Genomic DNA, 20,847 nt, shown 5'->3' on the forward strand with positions numbered 1-20,847 from the left:
TGCAGCTCTTTTAGCGGCTTAACTAGAACCACGCCGACGGAACGCCGCTACAATCATATAAATTAAAGCTGCGAGCAGCGATGTGCAGGTCCTCGCTCCTCCTCGCAGGTCGGGGGTACTGGCAGGTTTTGCTTTACCTCCCATGTAGCCTCAAAAAGCAAAAGGCACTGGTAATGGTACTCCTGGTTTACTGGGATGGGGTTCGATTCCCTGCAGTGTCCTGCTACTTGTTTGGCATAAACATGGAAGGCCATAATATTTTCCTTGTCACTGTTTCTGAGCCGGAGCTGGTGCAGGAGGTGGAGCGGTACCAGCTAGATATAGTTGGGCTCACCTCCACGCACAGCATGGGCTCTGGAACCAAGCTCCTGGAGAAGGGTTGGACTTTGTCCTTTTCTGGAGTTGCCCAGGGTGAGAGGCGCCGGGCGGGAGTGGGGATACTCACGAGCCCCCGGCTGAGCGCCGCTGTGTTGGAGTTTTCCCCGGGGAACGAGAGGGTCGCCTCCCTGCGCCTACGGGTTGCGGGGAGTAAGGCTCTGACTGTTGTTTGTGCTTATGCACCGAACAGCATTTCGGAGTATCCGGCCTTCTTGGAGTCGGTGGGAGGGGTCCTGGAAAGGGCGCCGCCTGCCGACTCCATAGTTCTCCTGGGAGACTTCAACGCTCACGTGGGCAATGACAGAGAAACCTGGCGGGGCGTGATTGGGAGGAACGGCTTGCCCGATCTGAACCCGAATGGTGTTTTGTTGTTGGACTTCTGTGCTAGCCACAGTTTGTCCATAACGAACACCATGTTCGAACATAAGGTGGCTCATAAGTGTACCTGGTACCAGAACACCTTAGGCCGGAGATCAATGATCGACTTTGTAATCGTATCATCTGATCTGCGGCCGTATGTCTTGGACACTCGGGTGAAGAGAGGAGCAGAGCTGTCAACTGATCACCACCTGGTGGTGAGTTGGATCAGATGGCGGGGGACTCGGCTAGAGAGACCTGGCAAGCCCAAACGTGTAGTGAGGGTGAACTGGGAACGTCTGGCAGAGGATCCTGTCCGGGAGGTCTTCAACTCCCACCTCCGGAAGAACTTCTCACAAATCCCGAGGGAGGCTGGGGACATGGAATCCGAGTGGACCTTGTTCAAAGCCTCTATTGTGGACGCGGCTGCTCGGGGCTGTGGCCGGAAGGTCATCGGTGCCTGTCGTGGCGGCAACCCTAGAACCCGGTGGTGGACACCGGGGGTGAGGGTAGCCGTCAAACTGAAGAAGGAGGCCTTTCGGGCCTGGCTGGCCCAGGGGTCTCCTGAAGCAGCTGACGGGTACCGGCGGGCCAAAAGGGCTGCAGCGACGATGGTCGCGGAGGCTAAAACTCGGGCATGGGAGGAGTTCGGGGAGGCCATGGAGAAGGACTTTCGGTTGGCCTCAAGGAAGTTCTGGCAAACCATCCGACGGCTCAGGAAGGGAAAGCAGGGTCTACCCCAGGCTGTTCTCAGCAGGGGGGGGGAACTGCTGACCCGGACTGGGGACATCGTCGGGCGGTGGAAAGAGCACTTTGAGGAACTCCTAAACCCGGCCAACATGTCCCCCGGAGAGGGGGCAGCGCCGGAAGACTTTGGGGTGGATTCACCCATATCCCTGGCAGAGGTCGCTAAGGTAGTCAAAAAGCTCCTTGGTGGCAAGGCGCCAGGGGTGGATGAGATCCGCCCTGAGATGCTGAAAGCGCTGGACATTGTTGGGCTGTCTTGGTTGACACGCCTTTTCAGTGTCGCATGGGGGTCGGGAACAGTGCCCATGGACTGGCAGACCGGGGTGGTGGTTCCCATCTTCAAGAAGGGGGACCGGAGAGTGTGCTCGAACTATCGTGGTATCACACTGCTCAGCCTCCCGGGAAAAGCTTATGCCAGGGTGCTGGAGAGGAGGCTCCGACCGCTTGTCGAACCTCAGATTCAGGACGAACAGTGCGGATTCCGTCCCGGTCGTGGAACAGTGGACCAGCTCTTTACCCTCGCAAGATTACTGGAGGGGTCCTGGGAGTTTGCCCAACCAGTTTACATGTGCTTTGTAGACCTGGAGAAGGCTTTCGACCGGGTCCCTCGGGGGGTTTTGTGGGGGGTGCTGCGGGAGTATGGGGTGCCGGACCCGTTGGCACGGGCCATCCGGTCTCTGTATGCCTGCAGTAGGAGCTGTGTTCGTCTCCTCGGTAGTAAGTCAGACACGTTCCCGGTGGGTGTTGGCCTCCGCCAGGGCTGCCCTTTATCACCGGTCCTGTTCGTGACCTTCATGGACAGGATATCTAGGCGCAGCCAGGGGGCGGAGAGGATCCGGTTCGGGAGTCTCGGGATCGCCTCTCTGCTGTTTGCGGATGATGTGGTCCTGTTTGCCTCCTCGGACCGTGACCTCCAGCATTCACTGGGGCGTTTTGCAGCCGAGTGCGAAGCGGCAGGGATGAGAGTTAGCACCTCCAAATCTGAGGCCATGGTGCTCTGCCGGAAACCGGCGGATTGCTCCCTCCAGGTGGGGGCAAACTGCCTACCCCAAGCGAAGGAGTTCAAGTATCTCGGGGTCTTGTTCACGAGTGAGGGTAAGGTGGAGCGGGAGATCGATAGGCGGATCGGTGCGGCTGCAGCAGTAAAACAGGCGCTGTACCGGTCCGTCTTAGTGAAGAGGGAGCTGAGCCGGAAGGCAAAGCTCTCCATTTACTGGTCGGTCTACGTTCCAACCCTCACCTATGGTCACGAACTCTGGGTCGTGACCGAAAGAACGAGATCTCGGATACAAGCGGCCGAAATGAGCTTCCTCCGTAGGGTGGCCGGGCTCAGCCTTAGAGATAGGGTAAGGAGCTCGGACATCAGGGGGGAGCTTGGAGTCGAGTCGCTGCTCCTTCGTGTCGAAAGGAGTCAGCTGAGGTGGTTCGGGCATCTAGTTAGGATGCCTCCTGGACGCCTCCCATTAGAGGTTTTCCGGGCACGTCCAACTGGTAGGAGGCCCCGGGGAAGACCGAGGACACGCTGGAGGGATTATATCTCCCGGCTGGCCTTGGAACGCCTCGGGATCCCCCAGAATGAGCTGGAAAGTGCTGCGGGTGAGAGGGAAGCCTGGGTCGGCCTGCTGAACCTGCTGCCACCGCGACCCGACCCCGGATAAGCGGGTGATAATGGATGGATGGATGGATGTTTCTGAAAATAACCTGTAAATAGATTTATTTACAATAATTCAGATATGTATGAGATAACATTTTCTGACTTTATAGATTGACTCCATTGTTTTTCCAAATCAAGCATTACTTTATGGTTGGACCACAAAACAGAGCGGGCTGGAATCTCTGAAAAAAAACAACTAATGGAAATAGTCAAAGTACAAAAATACAAAAATTAAAGTGTAGTGAAATGAAGAAAGTTATAAAAAAGTAATAGTATGTCGAAAAAAAGAATGAAAAAGTTATGAAAAAAAAATCCTGAAAAAAATGTAAGTGTAGTATGATGAAAAATATAATATTGTATGCTATAAAAAAGTCGAAAAAAATCATGAACAAGAAAAATGGTACGTCAAAAAACGCATTTAAAGAAATAATAGCATGGTATGTCGAAAGGAATCATGACAAAGTTATGAAAATAATTAAAGTGTAGTATGTTGAAAAGTCATGAAAAAGACATGGAAATAATTTAAGTGTAGTGTGATGAAAAAAAGTCATAAGAAAGTCATGGAAACAAGTATTGTATGTTAAAAAAAACCCCATAAATGATGAAAGTCATAATATATAGTATGTTGAAAAAAACCTTCTTGGAATAAGGATGACTTACTAGTATTTTAACTAGTAGAAATATAAAAAGCTGAAATCTACCGATGTAACAAAATGAAGCAGAAGAACAAGATGTCAACAACCGTCCCACACGAGTTCAATCTGCTCGACTGTTACTCCGTTTACCAGATGCTGGTCATCCTGGTGTTGAAGGAGTGCGGCTCCCCCTTGTGGTCGACCTTTAACACAGCAGGAACAAGCATGCGCAACTTCACTTCCTTTCTGGTAAAGGGCCTTCACGGGGTCCGCCAGTGGGGGGGGGGCCAAGGCCTCATCAACCGTGTTCTCGAGGTCACTAACCAGCACGGTGCGCCACTTCTCCCAAGTCCCCGCCGGGTAGAGACGTCGCCCCCCCCCGGAGCGTTAGCAGCCATCTTGACTTTAGCTGTAGCCGCCGTCGTCGTCGTCCCTCCCCGGGTGATGTGGCGGCTCGTTCGTCTTTCTGTGGCTCATTTGTCCCTCAGACGTGAATATGAAGCCGTGCAGGTGTAACATAGTTGAAAAGGTTCAAGTTAAATCCTGCTAAATGGGGAAACTATGCCACCTGTTGTTGTGAATATGTACTTGCGCTGAATAACAGACGCAAAGGACCCTGGGTAATCCTCAGAGCAACGGAGGATTCACACATAGGTAACTTGCCTATGAATGTCTGTGGACAATATAGTGTTAGCTAATTGGAATGGTACATAAAAGTTGAGCTGGCTTTATTTGTCTGTATAGTAATTGTCTTGTATTATATTCACCATGTTTTCATTAAGTTAACTATTTGTTTTGTACGTGTTTTATTGTCACTAAAGAATGTCTCCAGTACAGCTAGCTAACACTAACGTGATGCCGTCTTTCTAGACTGAGCATGCGCTGTTGTCCACACGACATGACGGAACTGTGTGGTCCTTTGTGATGAATGCAGAATGCAGGAGATGCTGAATAAACTGCGGTTACCACAAGTCGGCCCAGCTCCATGAGATTCATTTGACCGGGAGACATTTTATAGAGGTTACACAGGCAGAAGTATCCATGTGTCTTTTTTTTTTTTTTAAGATTTCATAATTTAAAAGTGGCGAAGCACGTGAGCCTCCCGTAGACACGTCTATCCCCCTCGCATGCTAACCGGAAGTCAAGAAAGACTTCTTTCACTGGTAGTTTTTTTGTCCTGAGAACAAACCTCTTGTTGCACCTAAAGTGATGCTTTGGTGATGCTAAAGAAATGACAACTATCTTCACATATATGTATTTATATAAATGTAAATACATATGACATCCAACAACTACAAAAATAACATAGTTAAATAAATAAAAAGATATCCAAATTCAGACCACTGTGAAAAGTAGATTTATTTTATTTGTGAGATTACATATTAGATATCCCAAACCTTATTTAATATGCCTGTTAAGATGATTAGTTCTGTTTATTTATTTATATTTATTGGAAAGCTGTGAAGTGAATTTCATCTGCAGACACATTTCAGACACATTTCAACTTTTAAATGTTGACACAATCTTCAACTATTACTGTATGATTCAGCTTGTTGATCCTACTGCTGCTACTTCTTGGAACCACTGATACTTCTACTACAACCACGACTAAAACTTCAGCTGCTGAAAACTACTCTTGTTAGTATACGACATAAGTAGAGGGATCTCTTCTGCCTCCATTTCATCGCTATTTATCAACATCAGGTCTGTAAACTATTATAAACTAGTTCCACCTGTTGTTGTGACTTCCTGAACACTGACTTCCGGTGTGTTCCTTGAACGCAGCTGAAAACTGTCCGACTGGATCGCAGTGTTGTGGCCACGCCCCCTGCAGCTTAAGGCGCAGCTCTAACGAACGAGCCTAATATCACAGTATAATATTTATTATTACCAAACAGCGTCAATGTTGTCAGTGAAATAAGTATTGTTTGTGTTTATGATGAGGTGATCTGTATCCACACTGGTCATAAAAGAGACTTCTTACTGATTTATTATTATTTATTATCGTCCGTGAAAACTAGAAGAGACAAAACAGCTTCACGCACAAACAAGGAAACACGTATTGTGTCCATAAATATATAAGTACAAGATAACTTAATACGTTAATTTAATGGAGGTTACCGTGTAGACAGTAGAATAACAGACGGGAGCATAACAGTCCGACATTTTTATTTTTTTAAGCTCCGCTGACACTTCCGGGAGTCACGTGACAACAACAAAAGCTTGTTTGTCATTCTGAGTAAAACAAAGGCAAAACAATTAAGAGTTTAACACAAAGTACCCGAGATAACAGTAAACTAAATGCATTAAACTAATAATAATAAACAAAAGTATTTAATAATCATATAAATCGCGTAGGTCAACTTCCGTAGTTTTCTTTTTTACCCGGCATGCTGCGGGGCCGGGAGCTGCGCATGCGTTCTGCCTGGCAAAGGCAGAACGCGTGACGTCAGAGCGTTTACGTGACGTCACTCCTGTGCCTTTGATTTTTCAAACTGCCTGAATTCTGTATATAGGCAACCAGCAGTGAAAACTTGAGAATTCTTTTTTAGCTTTATGATGGAGAAATTTTCTGAGATGGCAGACTTCGTGAGTGCACTTTGTTGTACTGCATTTCCTGAAATTATAGAAAATAACACCATGCCCTCTGCGGAAGAGCCACCAACAGTTCATCATGAGATAAATTACACATATGAACGGTTGACTCAGCACTTAATAGATCTCAAGGGTAAAGTGCCAGAGTTTCAGTATGAGCTGAAGCATTGTGAAATCTACAAAAGTGTTGAGTTGTATAATCAATGTGTTTATAGACCAAGTGGCTATAAAAAGAGAAAGGCGAGTAGAACTCCAGTTTACTTGGACAAACTGAATTGTGAACTGGAGGTCTTAAGACAACGTCCCAATGTCCTTGAAATCGAGATGTATGCAGATTTGATAAGTAAATGTGTTACTTTCGGGGACATGATGATGGATCGGCTGGAAGAGATGTTGCAGTTAACTGACCTAGAGATCAAGAAAAGGACCCCTGTGATGATCACTAGACCTCTGAAAAACAAAGATCTGTTCTCAGAACCCATGTCATGGGAGATAGAAAAAATTAACATTGTACTGGACAGAATTCTGAACATGTTGATTGGTAACATCCAGAAAACGACAGGTGATGAGTGTCACCTGATAAAACAAGAAATCTCTCATGAGCTGGACACTCTTGCAAAGACATTTCTTTGGCTGGTGCTTCAAGACCAGAAGAGCTATGAGAGGGTATTTCCAACTGGAAAGGAAATAAAAGTTGGCAATGATGTTAAACTGATGTCATACATTGATCAACATCCGGACCAGTATAAATATTGTACAAACATTGTTAGATGTACAATTACTGAGGAAGTGAAGGATTACCTCTCCAGTCACCTCAAACATGGGATGGGGCCCGAGATGATCCCAGAAAACATTACACAGATGTACGCTAAGCCACTGAACAATATATTTACTTGCCTGAAAGAGATGAATGTAAAGATCGAGACACGCAAAGTGGGTCTTCTTTCACCGGCTCAGGTGCCGGTGGACAGCTTCAAGAAGGTTGTTGCTTCAGCAATTCCTGGCGCAGTGTTTGATGAAATAGAACCTGAGCCTTGTTCATCAACTCAGGTGCCGGTGGACAGCTTCAAGAAGGTTGTAGCTTCAGTAATTCCTGGCATAGTGTTTGATGAAATAGAACCTGAGCCTTGTTCATCAACTCAGGTGCCGGTGGACAGCTCCGGGAACGCCGACGAAAAGAAGAAAGCGTTAATTTTGGAATTCGTGGATGTGCTGATGGGTCGGATACTAAAGAAAGTGGATTTGAACATTTTAAACTATAGGACCATCAAGGTAGATCTGTTTCAACTAACATGGACTATAGTCCATGCTGTTGATTTTGATCCCACACAAAAAGCGTTTGAAAAACTTGACGGGGCCATTTTCAAGATGCTTAATGACAAGTTGGGCGAGACCGGATTGGATCTGTTGTCCATTAATTCATGGGAATCAGCAAGTGAGAACTGCATTGCGTCCTCTGAACCCATGATCACACCACCCAGAAAGCGCAACGCCATCTGCCGGTTCTTCTCATCCGTGGGCAGAGGCATCTCCAACATCTGCAGGTATGGAAACATTAAGGGCTCAAGAAGAGAGAGAATAGACGTTGAGTCTCTTTCACCAGCGAACGTCGCAGCTTCCGCAATTCCTGGCAACGTGTTTGACATGGCCATTTTCAAGGAGCTTCAAATGAAGCTGAGCAATGTCGAATTTGAAAAGTTGTACATTGTACAAAGTTTCAAGAACTGTGTAGCTTCAGCAATTCCTCAAGCAGTGTTTGACAAAATAGACCCTGAGCCTTGTTCATCAACTCAGGTGCCGGTGGACAGCTTCAAGAAGGTTGTAGCTTCAGTAATTCCTGGCGCAGTGTTTGATGAAATAGACCCTGAGCCTTGTTCATCAACTCAGGTGCCGGTGGACAGCTTCAAGAAGGTTGTAGCTTCAGTAATTCCTGGCGCAGTGTTTGATGAAATAGAACCTGAGCCTTGTTCATCAACTCAGGTGCCGGTGGACAGCTTCAAGAAGGTTGTAGCTTCAGTAATTCCTGGCGCAGTGTTTGATGAAATAGAACCTGAGCCTTGTTCATCAACTCAGGTGCCGGTGGACAGCTCCGGGAACGCCGACGAAAAGAAGAAAGCGTTAATTTTGGAATTCGTGGATGTGCTGATGGGTCGGATACTAAAGAAAGTGGATTTGAACATTTTAAACTATAGGACCATCAAGGTAGATCTGTTTCAACTAACATGGACCATAGTCCATGCTGTTGATTTTGATCCCACACAAAAAGCGTTTGAAAAACTTGACGGGGCCATTTTCAAGATGCTTAATGACAAGTTGGGCGAGACCGGATTGGATCTGTTGTCCATTAATTCATGGGAATCAGCAACTGAGAACTGCATTGCGTCCTCTGAACCCATGATCACACCACCCAGAAAGCGCAACGCCATCTGCCGGTTCTTCTCATCCGTGGGCAGAGGCATCTCCAACATCTGCAGGTATGGAAACATTAAGGGCTCAAGAAGAGAGAGAATAGACGTTGAGTCTCTTTCACCAGCGAACGTCGCAGCTTCCGCAATTCCTGGCAACGTGTTTGACATGGCCATTTTCAAGGAGCTTCAAATGAAGCTGAGCAATGTCGAATTTGAAAAGTTGTACATTGTACAAAGTTTCAAGAACTGTATAGCTTCAGCAATTCCTCAAGCAGTGTTTGACAAAATAGACCCTGAGCCTTGTTCATCAACTCAGACGCCGGTCAATCCCTTAATGAACATCAAAGTTCCGCTAATTCCTTACGCAGCGCGGAACAAAATAGACCCTGAGCCTTGTTCATCAACTCAGACGCCGGTCAATCGCTTAATGAACATCAAAGTTCCGCTAATTCCTTACGCAGCGCGGAACAAAATAGACCCTGAGCCTTGTTCATCAACTCAGACGCCGGTCAATCCCTTAATGAACGTCAAAGTTCCACTAATTCCTTACGCAGCGCGGAACAAAATAGACCCTGAGCCTTCTGCAGACTCACTGCTGTTGCCCATTCAATTCACAGAACCAGAAATTGAGACTTGCATCAGCCGGTTCTTCGCATACATGTGCTCACCAAGTTGCTATTAATGTGTTTGATGTCTTTATATACACCCTATCTATGCTGATTCCGTATGTCTGAATTAAGTAGGTGAAGGTAAAGTAGGGTTTTGTCCGGCTGCTCCGGTTTTTCCCACATTCAGTCAAATTCTTTGATTTGGTATTCAAGGCAATACATAGAAGTAAAGTAGGGTTTTCTCCGGGTGCTCCGGTTTTTCACTCATTTAGTCAAAATCTTTGATTTGGTATTCAAGGCAATACATAGAAGTAAAGTAGGGTTTTCTCCGGGTGCTCCGGTTTTTCCCTCATTTAGTCAAATTCTTTGATTTGGTATTCAAGGCAATACATAGAAGTAAAGTAGGGTTTCTCCGGGTGCTCCGGTTTTTCCCTCATTTAGTCAAATTCTTTGATTTGGTATTCAAGGCAATACATAGAAGTAAAGTAGGGTTTCTCCGGGTGCTCCGGTTTTTCCCTCATTTAGTCAAATTCTTTGATTTGGTATTCAAGGCAATACATAGAAGTAAAGTAGGATTTTCTCCGGGTGCTCCGGTTTTTCCCTCATTTAGTCAAATTCTTTGATTTGGTATTCAAGGCCATACATAGAAGTAAAGTAGGGTTTTTCAGTTTATTATTGTATAGCCCAAGGGTGGGCAAACTACCCGTTGGGCGTTTTGATCCGGCCCGCCGAGTATTATGAATTATAAATTATAGTAAAGACCGCTGTAACGCTTTGTACCCTCGGGGCTGCGCGTGCGCGCTCCTGCAGCAGAACACGGCAGGTTAAAGAGCGCCGTCACGCTTTCTGCTGCAGGAGAGCGCGCACAAACGAAAGAGCTGAGCAATAAATGAGCATTAAGAAACATCGATGCTGGTCTGTTGCCGTCATCGTGCTTCAGGAAACTCAAGTCGGGAACGGAGAAGCGTCACCGCGCTGCGTGCCGTGCTTTCTGCTGGCGGGTCAGGCTGCAAGTCCAGCCTGCTGCTCACTGCTCACGTCCACCCCACCCCCACCCCCCCTCCACCACCCCACCCCACACAGGCACGCTCACCGTAATGTACCGCATACCGCTGGAAAGAGATTACCGTAACATAGCGCATACCGCTGGAAAGAGATTACCATAACGTACCGCATACCGCTGGAAAGAGATTACCGTAACATAGCGCATACCGCTGGAAAGAGATTACCGTAACGTACCGCATACCGCTGGAAAGAGATTACCGTAACGTATCGCATACCCCTGGAAAGAGATTACCGTAACGTATCGCATACCCCTGGAAAGAGATTACCGTAACGTACCGCATACCGCTGGAAAGAGATTACCGTAACGTACCGCATGCCGCTGGAAAGAGATTACCGTAACGTACCGCCTACCGCTGGAAAGAGATTACCGTAACGTACCGCATGCCGCTGGAAAGAGATTACCGTAACGTACCGCCTACCGCTGGAAAGTTATGTTTCTTAGTGTTCGCAATCCTTTTGGAATTACGTTGCCGGAGCCGGGGTTCGTTTAGAGTTGTAAAATTAACAGCTGCATCCAGGGTATTTTTCCTCAAACCCACGGGACTGCACCGCCCCGGACAAACAACACTGTTCCACTGAAACGGTTTCTTTACTTTTTAGTTATTGGCTTTTACTTGTAATTCATATTGGTTTACACAAACACTCTCCATCAGGGGCGTCGTTAGGCCTATTTTAGGGGGGCTGCAGAATGTGTCTGTCGGTAGTTGTTAACGAGTGTTACCTGCTTACATTCAGGTTTACCTGTAAGTCCAGGTAGTTACAGAATGTGTCTGTCTGTAGTTAACGAGTGTTACCTGCTTACATTCAGGTTTACCTGTAAGTTCAGGTAGTTACAGAATGTGTCTGTCTGTAGTTGTTAATGAGTGTTACCTGCTTACATTCAGGTGTACCTGTAAGTTCAGGTAGTTACAGAATGTGTCTGTCTGTAGTTAACGAGTGTTACCTGCTTACATTCAGGTGTACCTGTAAGTTCAGGTAGTTACAGAATGTGTCTGTCTGTAGTTAACAAGGGTTACCTGCTAACATTCAGGTTTACCTGTAAATTCAGGTAGTTACAGAATGTGTCTGTCTGTAGTTGTTAATGAGTGTTACCTGCTTACATTCAGGTTTACCTGTAAGTCCAGGTAGTTACAGAATGTGTCTGTAGTAGTTAATGAGTGTTACCTGCTTACATTCAGGTTAACCTGTAAGTCCAGGTAGTTACAGAATGTGTCTGTAGTTAACGAGTGTTACCTGCTTACATTCAGGTTTACCTGTAAGTTCAGGTAGTTACATAATGTGTCTGTAGTTAACGAGTGTTACGTGCTTACATTCAGGTTTACCTGTAAGTCCAGGTAGTTACAGAATGTGTCTGTAGTTAATGAGTGTTACCTGCTTACATTCAGGTTTACCTGTAAGTTCAGGTAGTTACAGATTGTGTCTGTCTGTAGTTAATGAGTGTTACCTGCTTACATTCAGGTTTACCTGTAAGTTCAGGTAGTTACATAATGTGTCTGTCTGTAGTTAACGAGTGTTACCTGCTTACATTCAGGTTTACCTGTAAGTTCAGGTAGTTACATAATGTGTCTGTCTGTAGTTAACGAGTGTTACCTGCTTACATTCAGGTTTACCTGTAAGTTCAGGTAGTTACATAATGTGTCTGTCTGTAGTTAACGAGGGTTACCTGCTAACATTCAGGTTTACCTATAAATTCAGGTAGTTACAGAATGTGTCTGTCTGTAGTTATTAATGAGTGTTACCTGCTTACATTCAGGTTTACCTGTAAGTCCAGGTAGTTACAGAATGTGTCTGTCTGTAGTTATTAATGAGTGTTACCTGCTTACATTCAGGTTTACCTGTAAGTCCAGGTACTTACAGAATGTGTCTGTCTGTAGTTGTTAATGAGTGTTACCTGCTTACATTCAGGTGTACCTGTAAGTTCAGGTAGTTACAGAATGTGTCTGTCTGTAGTTAACAAGGGTTACCTGCTAACATTCAGGTTTACCTGTAAATTCAGGTAGTTACAGAATGTGTCTGTCTGTAGTTATTAATGAGTGTTACCTGCTTACATTCAGGTTTACCTGTAAGTCCAGGTAGTTACAGAATGTGTCTGTAGTAGTTAATGAGTGTTACCTGCTTACATTCAGGTTTACCTATAAGTCCAGGTAGTTACAGAATGTGTCTGTAGTTAACGAGTGTTACCTGCTTACATTCAGGTTTACCTGTAAGTTCAGGTAGTTACAGAATGTGTCTGTCTGTAGTTAATGAGTGTTACCTGCTTACATTCAGATTTACCTGTAAGTCCAGGTACTTACAGAATGTGTCTGTCTGTAGTTGTTAATGAGTGTTACCTGCTTACATTCAGGTGTACCTGTAAGTTCAGGTAGTTACAGAATGTGTCTGTCTGTAGTTAACGAGTGTTACCTGCTTACATTCAGGTTTACCTGTAAGTCCAGGTAGTTACAGAATGTGTCTGTCTGTAGTTGTTAACAAGTGTTACCTGCTTACATTCAGGTTTATTTGTAAGTTCAGGTAGTTACAGAATGTGTCTGTCTGTAGTTAACGAGTGTTACCTGCTTACATTCAGGTTTACCTGTAAGTCCAGATAGTTACAGAATGTGTCTGTCTGTAGTTGTTAACGAGTGTTACCTGGTTACATTCAGGTTTACCTGTAAGTCCAGGTAGTTACAGAATGTGTCTGTCTGTAGTTATTAATGAGTGTTACCTGCTTACATTCAGGTTTACCTGTAAGTTCAGGTAGTTACAGAATGTGTCTGTAGTTAACAAGTGTTACCTGCTTACATTCAGGTTTACCTGTAAGTTCAGGTAGTTACAGAATGTGTCTGTCTGTAGTTAATGAGTGGTACCTGCTTACATTCAGATTTACCTGTAAGTTCAGGTACTTACAGAATGTGTCTGTCTGTAGTTGTTAATGAGTGTTACCTGCTTACATTCAGGTGTACCTGTAAGTTCAGGTAGTTACAGAATGTGTCTGTATGTAGTTAACGAGTGTTACCTGCTTACATTCAGGTTTACCTGTAAGTTCAGGTAGTTACAGAATGTGTCTGTCTGTAGTTAACGAGTGTTACCTGCTTACATTCAGGTTTCCCTGTAAGTCCAGATAGTTACAGAATGTGTCTGTCTGTAGTTGTTAACGAGTGTTACCTGGTTACATTCAGGTTTACCTGTAAGTCCAGGTAGTTACAGAATGTGTCTGTGTGTAGTTATTAATTAGTGTTACCTGCTTACATTCAGGTTTACCTGTAAGTTCAGGTAGTTACAGAATGTGTCTGTCTGTAGTTGTTAACAAGTGTTACCTGTTTACATTCAGGTTTACCTGTAAGTCCAGGTAGTTACAGAATGTGTCTGTCTGTAGTTAACGAGTGTTACCTGCTTACATTCAGGTTTACCTGTAAGTTCAGGTAGTTACAGAATGTGTCTGTAGTTAACGAGTGTTACCTGCTTACATTCAGGTTTACCTGTAAGTTCAGGTAGTTACAGAATGTGTCTGTCTGTAGTTAACGAGTGTTACCTGCTTACATTCAGATTTACCTGTAAGTCCAGGTACTTACAGAATGTGTCTGTCTGTAGTTGTTAATGAGTGTTACCTGCTTACATTCAGGTGTACCTGTAAATTCAGGTAGTTACAGAATGTGTCTGTCTGTAGTTAACAAGTGTTACCTGCTTACATTCAGGTTTACCTGTAAGTTCAGGTAGTTACAGAATGTGTCTGTCTGTAGTTAACGAGTGTTACCTGCTTACATTCAGGTTTACCTGTAAGTTCAGGTAGTTACAGAATGTGTCTGTCTGTAGTTAATGAGTGTTACCTTCTTACATTCAGATTTACCTGTAAGTCCAGGTACTTACAGAATGTGTCTGTCTGTAGTTGTTAATGAGTGTTACCTGCTTACATTCAGATTTACCTGTAAGTCCAGGTACTTACAGAATGTGTCTGTCTGTAGTTGTTAATGAGTGTTACCTGCTTACATTCAGGTGTACCTGTAAGTTCATGTAGTTACAGAATGTGTCTGTCTGTAGTTAACGAGGGTTACCTGCTAACATTTAGGTTTACCTGTAAATTCAGGTAGTTACAGAATGTGTCTGTCTATAGTTAACGAGTGTTACCTGCTTACATTCAGGTTTACCTGTAAGTCCAGGTAGTTACAGAATGTGTCTGTCTGTAGTTATTAATGAGTTTTACCTGCTTACATTCAGGTTTACCTGTAAGTCCAGGTAGTTACAGAATGTGTCTGTCTGTAGTTATTAATGAGTTTTACCTGCTTACATTCAGGTTTACCTGTAAGTTCAGGTAGTTACAGAATGTGTCTGTCTGTAGTTGTTAACAAGTGTTACCTGCTTACATTCAGGTTTACCTGTAAGTTCAGGTAGTTACAGAATGTGTCTGTCTGTAGTTAACGAGTGTTACCTGCTTACATTCAGGTTTACCTGTAAGTTCAGGTAGTTACAGAATGTGTCTGTCTGTAGTTAACAAGTGTTACCTGCTTACATTCAGGTTTACCTGTAAGTCCAGGTAGTTACAGAATGTGTCTGTCTGTAGTTTTTAACGAGTGTTACTTACTTACATTCAGGTTTACCTGTAAGTCCAGGTAGTTACAGAATGTGTCTGTCTGTAGTTAACAAGTGTTACCTGCTTACATTCAGGTTTACCTGTAAGTCCAGGTAGTTACAGAATGTGTCTGTCTGTAGTTATTAATGACTGTTACCTGCTTACATTCAGGTTTACCTGTAAGTTCAGGTAGTTACAGAATGTGTCTGTCTGTAGTTAACAAGGGTTACCTGCTTACATTCAGGTTTACCTGTAAGTCCAGGTAGTTACAGAATGTGTCTGTCTGTAGTTATTAACGAGTGTTACTTACTTACATTCAGGTTTACCTGTAAGTTCAGGTAGTTACAGAATGTGTCTGTCTGTAGTTTTTAACGAGTGTTACTTACTTACATTCAGGTTTACCTGTAAGTCCAGGTAGTTACAGAATGTGTCTGTCTGTAGTTATTAACGAGTGTTACCTGCTTACATTCAGATTTACTTGAGCAAATGAAAGGGAAGTTAGAAACTGTCTCCATTGAGTGAGTGTGAACAAGTGAATTCGAAATACAATAAATAACTATCGCCATCTCTCTATTCTTTGCATTAATATAGATTATTATAATGTCCCAAACTTGACATAACAAGGGGATTCAAATATGAATGCGATGTATTTAATTCGGTGTATTTGCCGGCAGCTAGCGGGGACGATGCAGATTGCAGCCGGTTAAAGTTAAATCTGTGCCATGCGAGTAGGAGAACTGCGAAAACGTCATTTAAAAACCCAAAACACAACAATTCTTATGTTCAGGTGATGATACCAGAGAAGCTTAGAATGAGCCCTCTAACAGCTTTGTCGTATTTAGGAGTTATGGTAGCAGTGGTGCTCAACCCTGTGTCTGCGGGTTGGACACAGCATCCTCCTCACAGAACATGCAACTTATCAGTTGCACAAACGGAAAAGTTAAAGAAAGTAGACAGCAGATTAATGCACGAAGAAATTGTATTTCTCTTTTGTAGGTTTAAGTCTTAAAACCGGGTGGATGATGGCACCGGGCACAGTTCAGGAGTGTTCGTCCGAGTTTGCGTCCTCGTTTAAAAACGTCCGGGCGTCCCGGGGGACGACGTAGTCGGCCATGTTGGGGAGCCCGGACACCACGCAGCAGCTCAGGGCACGGCGGGAAATATCCATGTCACGAGCCTCCGTCCACTCATCAGGCGTCGCGTCGTAGCACTCGACGCTGTCGAAGGTGGTGAAGCCGTTGAAGCCCCCGACAACAAAGAGACGATCTTCGAGCACTTCGATGCCGAAGTGGGCGCGGGGAGTCAACATGGGCGACACTTCGTGCCAGCTGTTGTTCTCGGGGTCGTATGCCTCTGCGCTGCACAGACGGTGGGTGCCATCGAAGCCGCCGACCTTTTGGGAGTGAAATATATAGTAAACAAAAAAGAACACTCGTACTCAACTCTTTCTGATTCATCTGTTGCCTGTTGACTAAATCGCGTCACACAAGTTGGCGTGTCACCGTTTCATGTGTACTTACTGCATAGACACGACCTGCATATGCAACGATGCCAAATCCGCTGCGCCGGCTGTTCATGAGACCGATCATTGTCCACTGGTTGGCCTCCGGGTTGTAACATTCAGCCGTTTTCAAGCACTCGCTCCCATTGAACCCCCCACAAATGTAAACCTGGGGAGAATAGGAGGGGTTTTAAGTAAAGAATCACTTCTCCTGGCTTCAACTGGTTATAAATTATACAGAGATATTTCTACTCTATCGCAGGATGATTCCCATCACTGAGGAATCTCCCTAATCGTCCAACTATTGGTATTGGTCTCTAACATCTAATACGTTGCATTATCTTACCAAAGTTTCTTTAAATCATTATCATTACTTGTCATATCATACCTTGTTGTGCAGCGTAGTGCTGCTGGCGTCGCTCCGGACCTCTTGCATCGGCGCGATGAGACTCCACTGGTTGGCCTCGGGCCTGTAGCGCTCGGCGGTGCTGAGCCGCGTGTGCCCATCAAAGCCTCCCAAGGCATAGATGCATTCGCCCAGCACGGTGACGCTCACGTAGCAGCGGCGGTGGCACATGGAGGCCGCCTCGTGCCAGATGCGCGTGCTCAGGTCGAACTTGCGCACGCTGTTGAAATACTCCACCCGGTCGAAGCCGCCGATGCAGTAGAGGCTCCCGTTGAGGACGACGGTGCCGTGGTAGGCGCGGGGCCGCTCGCAATTGTTTGTCACGTTGATCCAGTAGTCGGCGCGGATGTCGTACGCCTCGATGCCGTTGGTTGGATTGTTGCTGCTCCAGCCGCCGATGGCCAACAGGATGGCGTTCGGCAGGCGAGGGCGGGCGAGAGGGTTGCTGAGATGAGCAACAGAGGGCCTGCTTGTCCTGATGTAAGTTATGGCTTCAAGGGCATCCCGGACCATTGTCAGGCACTGAGTGTTGGTATTCACCAGCTCATTGGACAAAACCTTGAGCTGCATGTAGGCCATAGTCGTCAAGGCCAGTCGCACCTACACAGAGAGAAACGGGACAGGAGCGTTGAATTGAACTTGATGGACTGGTGACATTCTATATATATTTTAGTCGGGGAAATGTTTAATAGCGGACCGTGGATGAATGCTTTCAAAGAAAAAACTCTGAGGAATAAGCTACATCTGGCTTGGATACACATACAGTATTAGATAGCAGGATTAACGTACTGTTGGTTTTGGACCAGCCTCCTTTCAGAATGCTATCATATAGCGTTTTAACATTTGAAAGGGCAGCAACAAGGTTTTTTTTGACTAAGACCAAGTTTGTAAAACACTTGAAAGCATCCTAAAACTGACTTGGTCTTGGGACTTTAATTTAACTAAGGTTGTTGAATTGACACCACAGGCCAAATGCCGAAGGTGTAAGTCTAAACAAAGTGACAGAAGGTTATCATACCTTAGACAAGAGCACGGCCACGTGTGCTTTCCGTTCTTCGGGTACGTGGTCGATCCAGCGAAGGACGGCCTCGAAGGCGACGCTCTCATTTCTCACGTAGAGGTCGTCTCTGTCGAGGATGTCGACGAGTTGCTCCAGGGGCAGCTGCAGGAACTCTTCGTGGTGAGCGACCTCCTCGAAGTGATCGACCATGTAGCGGTAGGCCCCGTGCTTCAGTTCGGCGGAGAAGACGACGTCGGTCAACCGAAAGATGCCGATGCAGTTCTCCGCGTGGAGCCGCTCCCCGAGGAAGTCGCAGCAGGTCCGCACGACGTCCATCACGCTGAGCTGATCAGCCGCCAGCAGCAGCTCCTGCACGTTATCTGCCGTCACCGAAACGGAGCCGGTGTACGCAAACTCGATGATGAGCCGCATCATGTCGGGAGACATTCCCGGTATGACGGACACCTTTTTGTCTGGACCCGACCAGCGTTGGAAGAGAGCACTGTGGGGTTAAGGGGAGACAAAAAAGCAAAGGGTTGGAAACGGACTTCAGATTTTTCTTCTCACATTGATAACAATGAGGTTTTCTAGTAAGCATGAATAGAATCGACACACAACCCTGTTATGCATTACAGGGCAATTATACAATGCGTTCACCACCGGACATCATTCAGAGTGTAACCCGCAGTAACGATGTCACAAATATTTGATATTACATTTGTATTTCATTTGTATTTTGTTTTGTGATCTCAATTAATCTCAGTGTTTTGCAGCTTCCATTTGTGCGTTGAATCGACCGTCGCAATTTGCCTTAAAGTAATCTGCTCACTTTTCTGAACACACAAAATACTCAATGCTACTACACTTTAATGATCTACTTAAAAGCACATTACTATGGAACTGACAGACCACTGTAGAATTCAAATAATAATAATATAATAACAATAATAAATAACTGCACTCTGCAAGCAATGTAGAGCACAACACTTCATGGAAGTTGATATTTAGCTGTAATGATCTGAATTGAATCAGCGAGGACCTTCATTTACCCATCAACCTGATATTTTTCATCTTCTCTATGTCAAACTCGTTTTCTTTCACAAATGCTCCATGAACTCATTACGTATTGTGATTAGTCTCTCAGACTTAAGATCATTACCCCTTCTTTTTTTTTTTTCTGCCAATTTGAAGGACATACATTCGCACGCTTCAGATAGTCAACTCACAGGAAGTAGGGGCTGCATTTACACAGGATGACCCTGTGGATTTCAAATTCCACATCCTCCACTTTGATGACCGCGTCGCAGAATTGTCCCTCCAGCCGGAGATCGTTGAACACAGCGTGGTCGCTCATCTTGATTTCGTTGAGCACGAGACTTTCGTGGTGGTTGACTGGTCTCTCGAGTCCAAACAGGTGTTTTGAGTCCAGGAGAGAATGTGAGCACACTTCATGGAAGGTGCAAGAATTCTAGAATTCTCATTCTTGAATGGATTCTTATTACACCACTGATCAACTGACATCATCCAATTCAACCTGTAGACAGGTTAATGCATTAAGTTATGCATTATTTAGTTTGTTTTGTGCATGACAGATCCTCATCCCACATTGCAGAGCTGGTGAACAAGCCAACATGCCAGGATGACACCGAGCTGTGTGTTATGAACCCAGACACCAGGGCGTTAGATGTTCCGATGTTTATGGGATGTCCACAACAAGTATAAAGCAGAACTAGTGGTTATTTTTTCCGTGGTGGATGGCAGAAATGATAACGGTTAAAGCCACAGAGATAAGCCACGCCCCCTCTTAGGCACGAATGAAGCGAATTCAAATCAGTTTATTTTATATAGCCCAATATCACACATTACAAACTCCCCTCAGAGGGCTTTACAATCTGTACACATACGACATCCCTGACCTTTGACCTCACATCGGATCAGGAAAAACTCCCCAAAAATAACCTTTGACAGGGAAAAAAGGGAAGAAACCTTCAGGAGAGCAACAGAGGAGGATCCCTCTCCCCGGATGGACAGAATGAACAGTTACAGAGTTACATAAACACATTACATGAAAATGACAATGTATGAATGGCCAACGCGGGAGGCCGGTTCACCAGCATCAGACACCTCCAGGTCCAATGGACCCTATGAGACGTGAAGTCACAACGACTCCGGGGAGGAAGCAGAGTTAATAAGGTGCAATGGAGAGATGTAAATTCATCCATAAGGAGAGAGAGAAGAGGAGAGAGGTGCTCAGGTTTACATTCAGGTTTACTTGAGGCACATGAAAGGGAAGTTATAAACCCAGTGAGCAAGAGTGAACAATAAATAACAATCGACCTCTCTGTCTGTCTCTGTCCTCACCTGTCTGTCTCTGTCCTCACCTGTCTGACTGTATGTCCTCACCTGTCTGTCTGTCTCTGTCCTCACCTGTCTGTCTCTGTCCTCACCTGTCTGACTGTATGTCCTCACCTGTCTGTCTCTGTCCTCACCTGTCTGACTGTATGTCCTCACCTGTCTGTCTCTGTCCTCACCTGTCTGACTGTATGTCCTCACCTGTCTGTCTCTGTCCTCACCTGTCTGTCTGTCTCTGTCCACCTGTCTGACTGTATGTCCTCACCTATCTGTCTCTGACCACCTGTCTGACTGTATGTCCTCACCTGTCTGACTGTACGTCCTCACCTGTCTGTCTCTGTCCTTACCTGTCTGACTGTACGTCCTCACCTGTCTGTCTATGTCCTTACCTGTCTCACTGTATGTCCTCACCTGTCTGTCTCTGTCCTCACCTGTCTGACTGTATGTCCTCACCTGTCTGTCTCACTCTTCACCTGTCTGTCTATGTCCTTACCTGTCTGACTGTATGTCCTCACCTGTCTGTCTCACTCTTCACCTGTCTGTATCTGTCCTCACCTGTCTGACTGTACGTCCTCACCTGTCTGTCTATGTCCTT

General features: G+C 45.4%; 1 protein-coding gene across 1 annotated transcript; it reads right to left on the reverse strand.

Moving 5' to 3' along the window:
• Positions 1-16,032: 16,032 nt before the first annotated feature.
• LOC117751632 (kelch-like protein 10) lies at positions 16,033-19,263 on the reverse strand. The gene is made up of 5 exons (XM_034563566.1): positions 19,127-19,263; positions 17,919-18,402; positions 16,883-17,500; positions 16,514-16,663; positions 16,033-16,386 (listed from the first exon to the last, which is right to left on the reverse strand). The coding sequence occupies exons 1-5, from the start codon at positions 19,252-19,254 to the stop codon at positions 16,033-16,035; spliced, it is 1,734 nt and encodes a 577-aa protein (XP_034419457.1). The 5' UTR covers positions 19,255-19,263.
• Positions 19,264-20,847: the final 1,584 nt, after the last annotated feature.

Source organism: Cyclopterus lumpus, chromosome 22, assembly GCF_009769545.1.
Source record: "Cyclopterus lumpus isolate fCycLum1 chromosome 22, fCycLum1.pri, whole genome shotgun sequence".
NCBI classification, from domain to species: Eukaryota; Metazoa; Chordata; class Actinopteri; order Perciformes; family Cyclopteridae; genus Cyclopterus; species Cyclopterus lumpus.

Excerpts from the sequence above, each read along its gene's own strand:
- LOC117751632 (XM_034563566.1), bottom strand. The coding sequence starts at position 19,254 with ATGAGCGACCACGCTGTGTTCAACGATCTCCGGCTGGAGGGACAATTC. Across the intron at positions 18,403-19,126 it reads AAATGCAGCCCCTACTTCCT|TGCTCTCTTCCAACGCTGGT; the intron begins GTGAGTTGACTA and ends TTAACCCCACAG. Across the intron at positions 17,501-17,918 it reads TGGCCGTGCTCTTGTCTAAG|GTGCGACTGGCCTTGACGAC; the intron begins GTATGATAACCT and ends CTCTCTGTGTAG.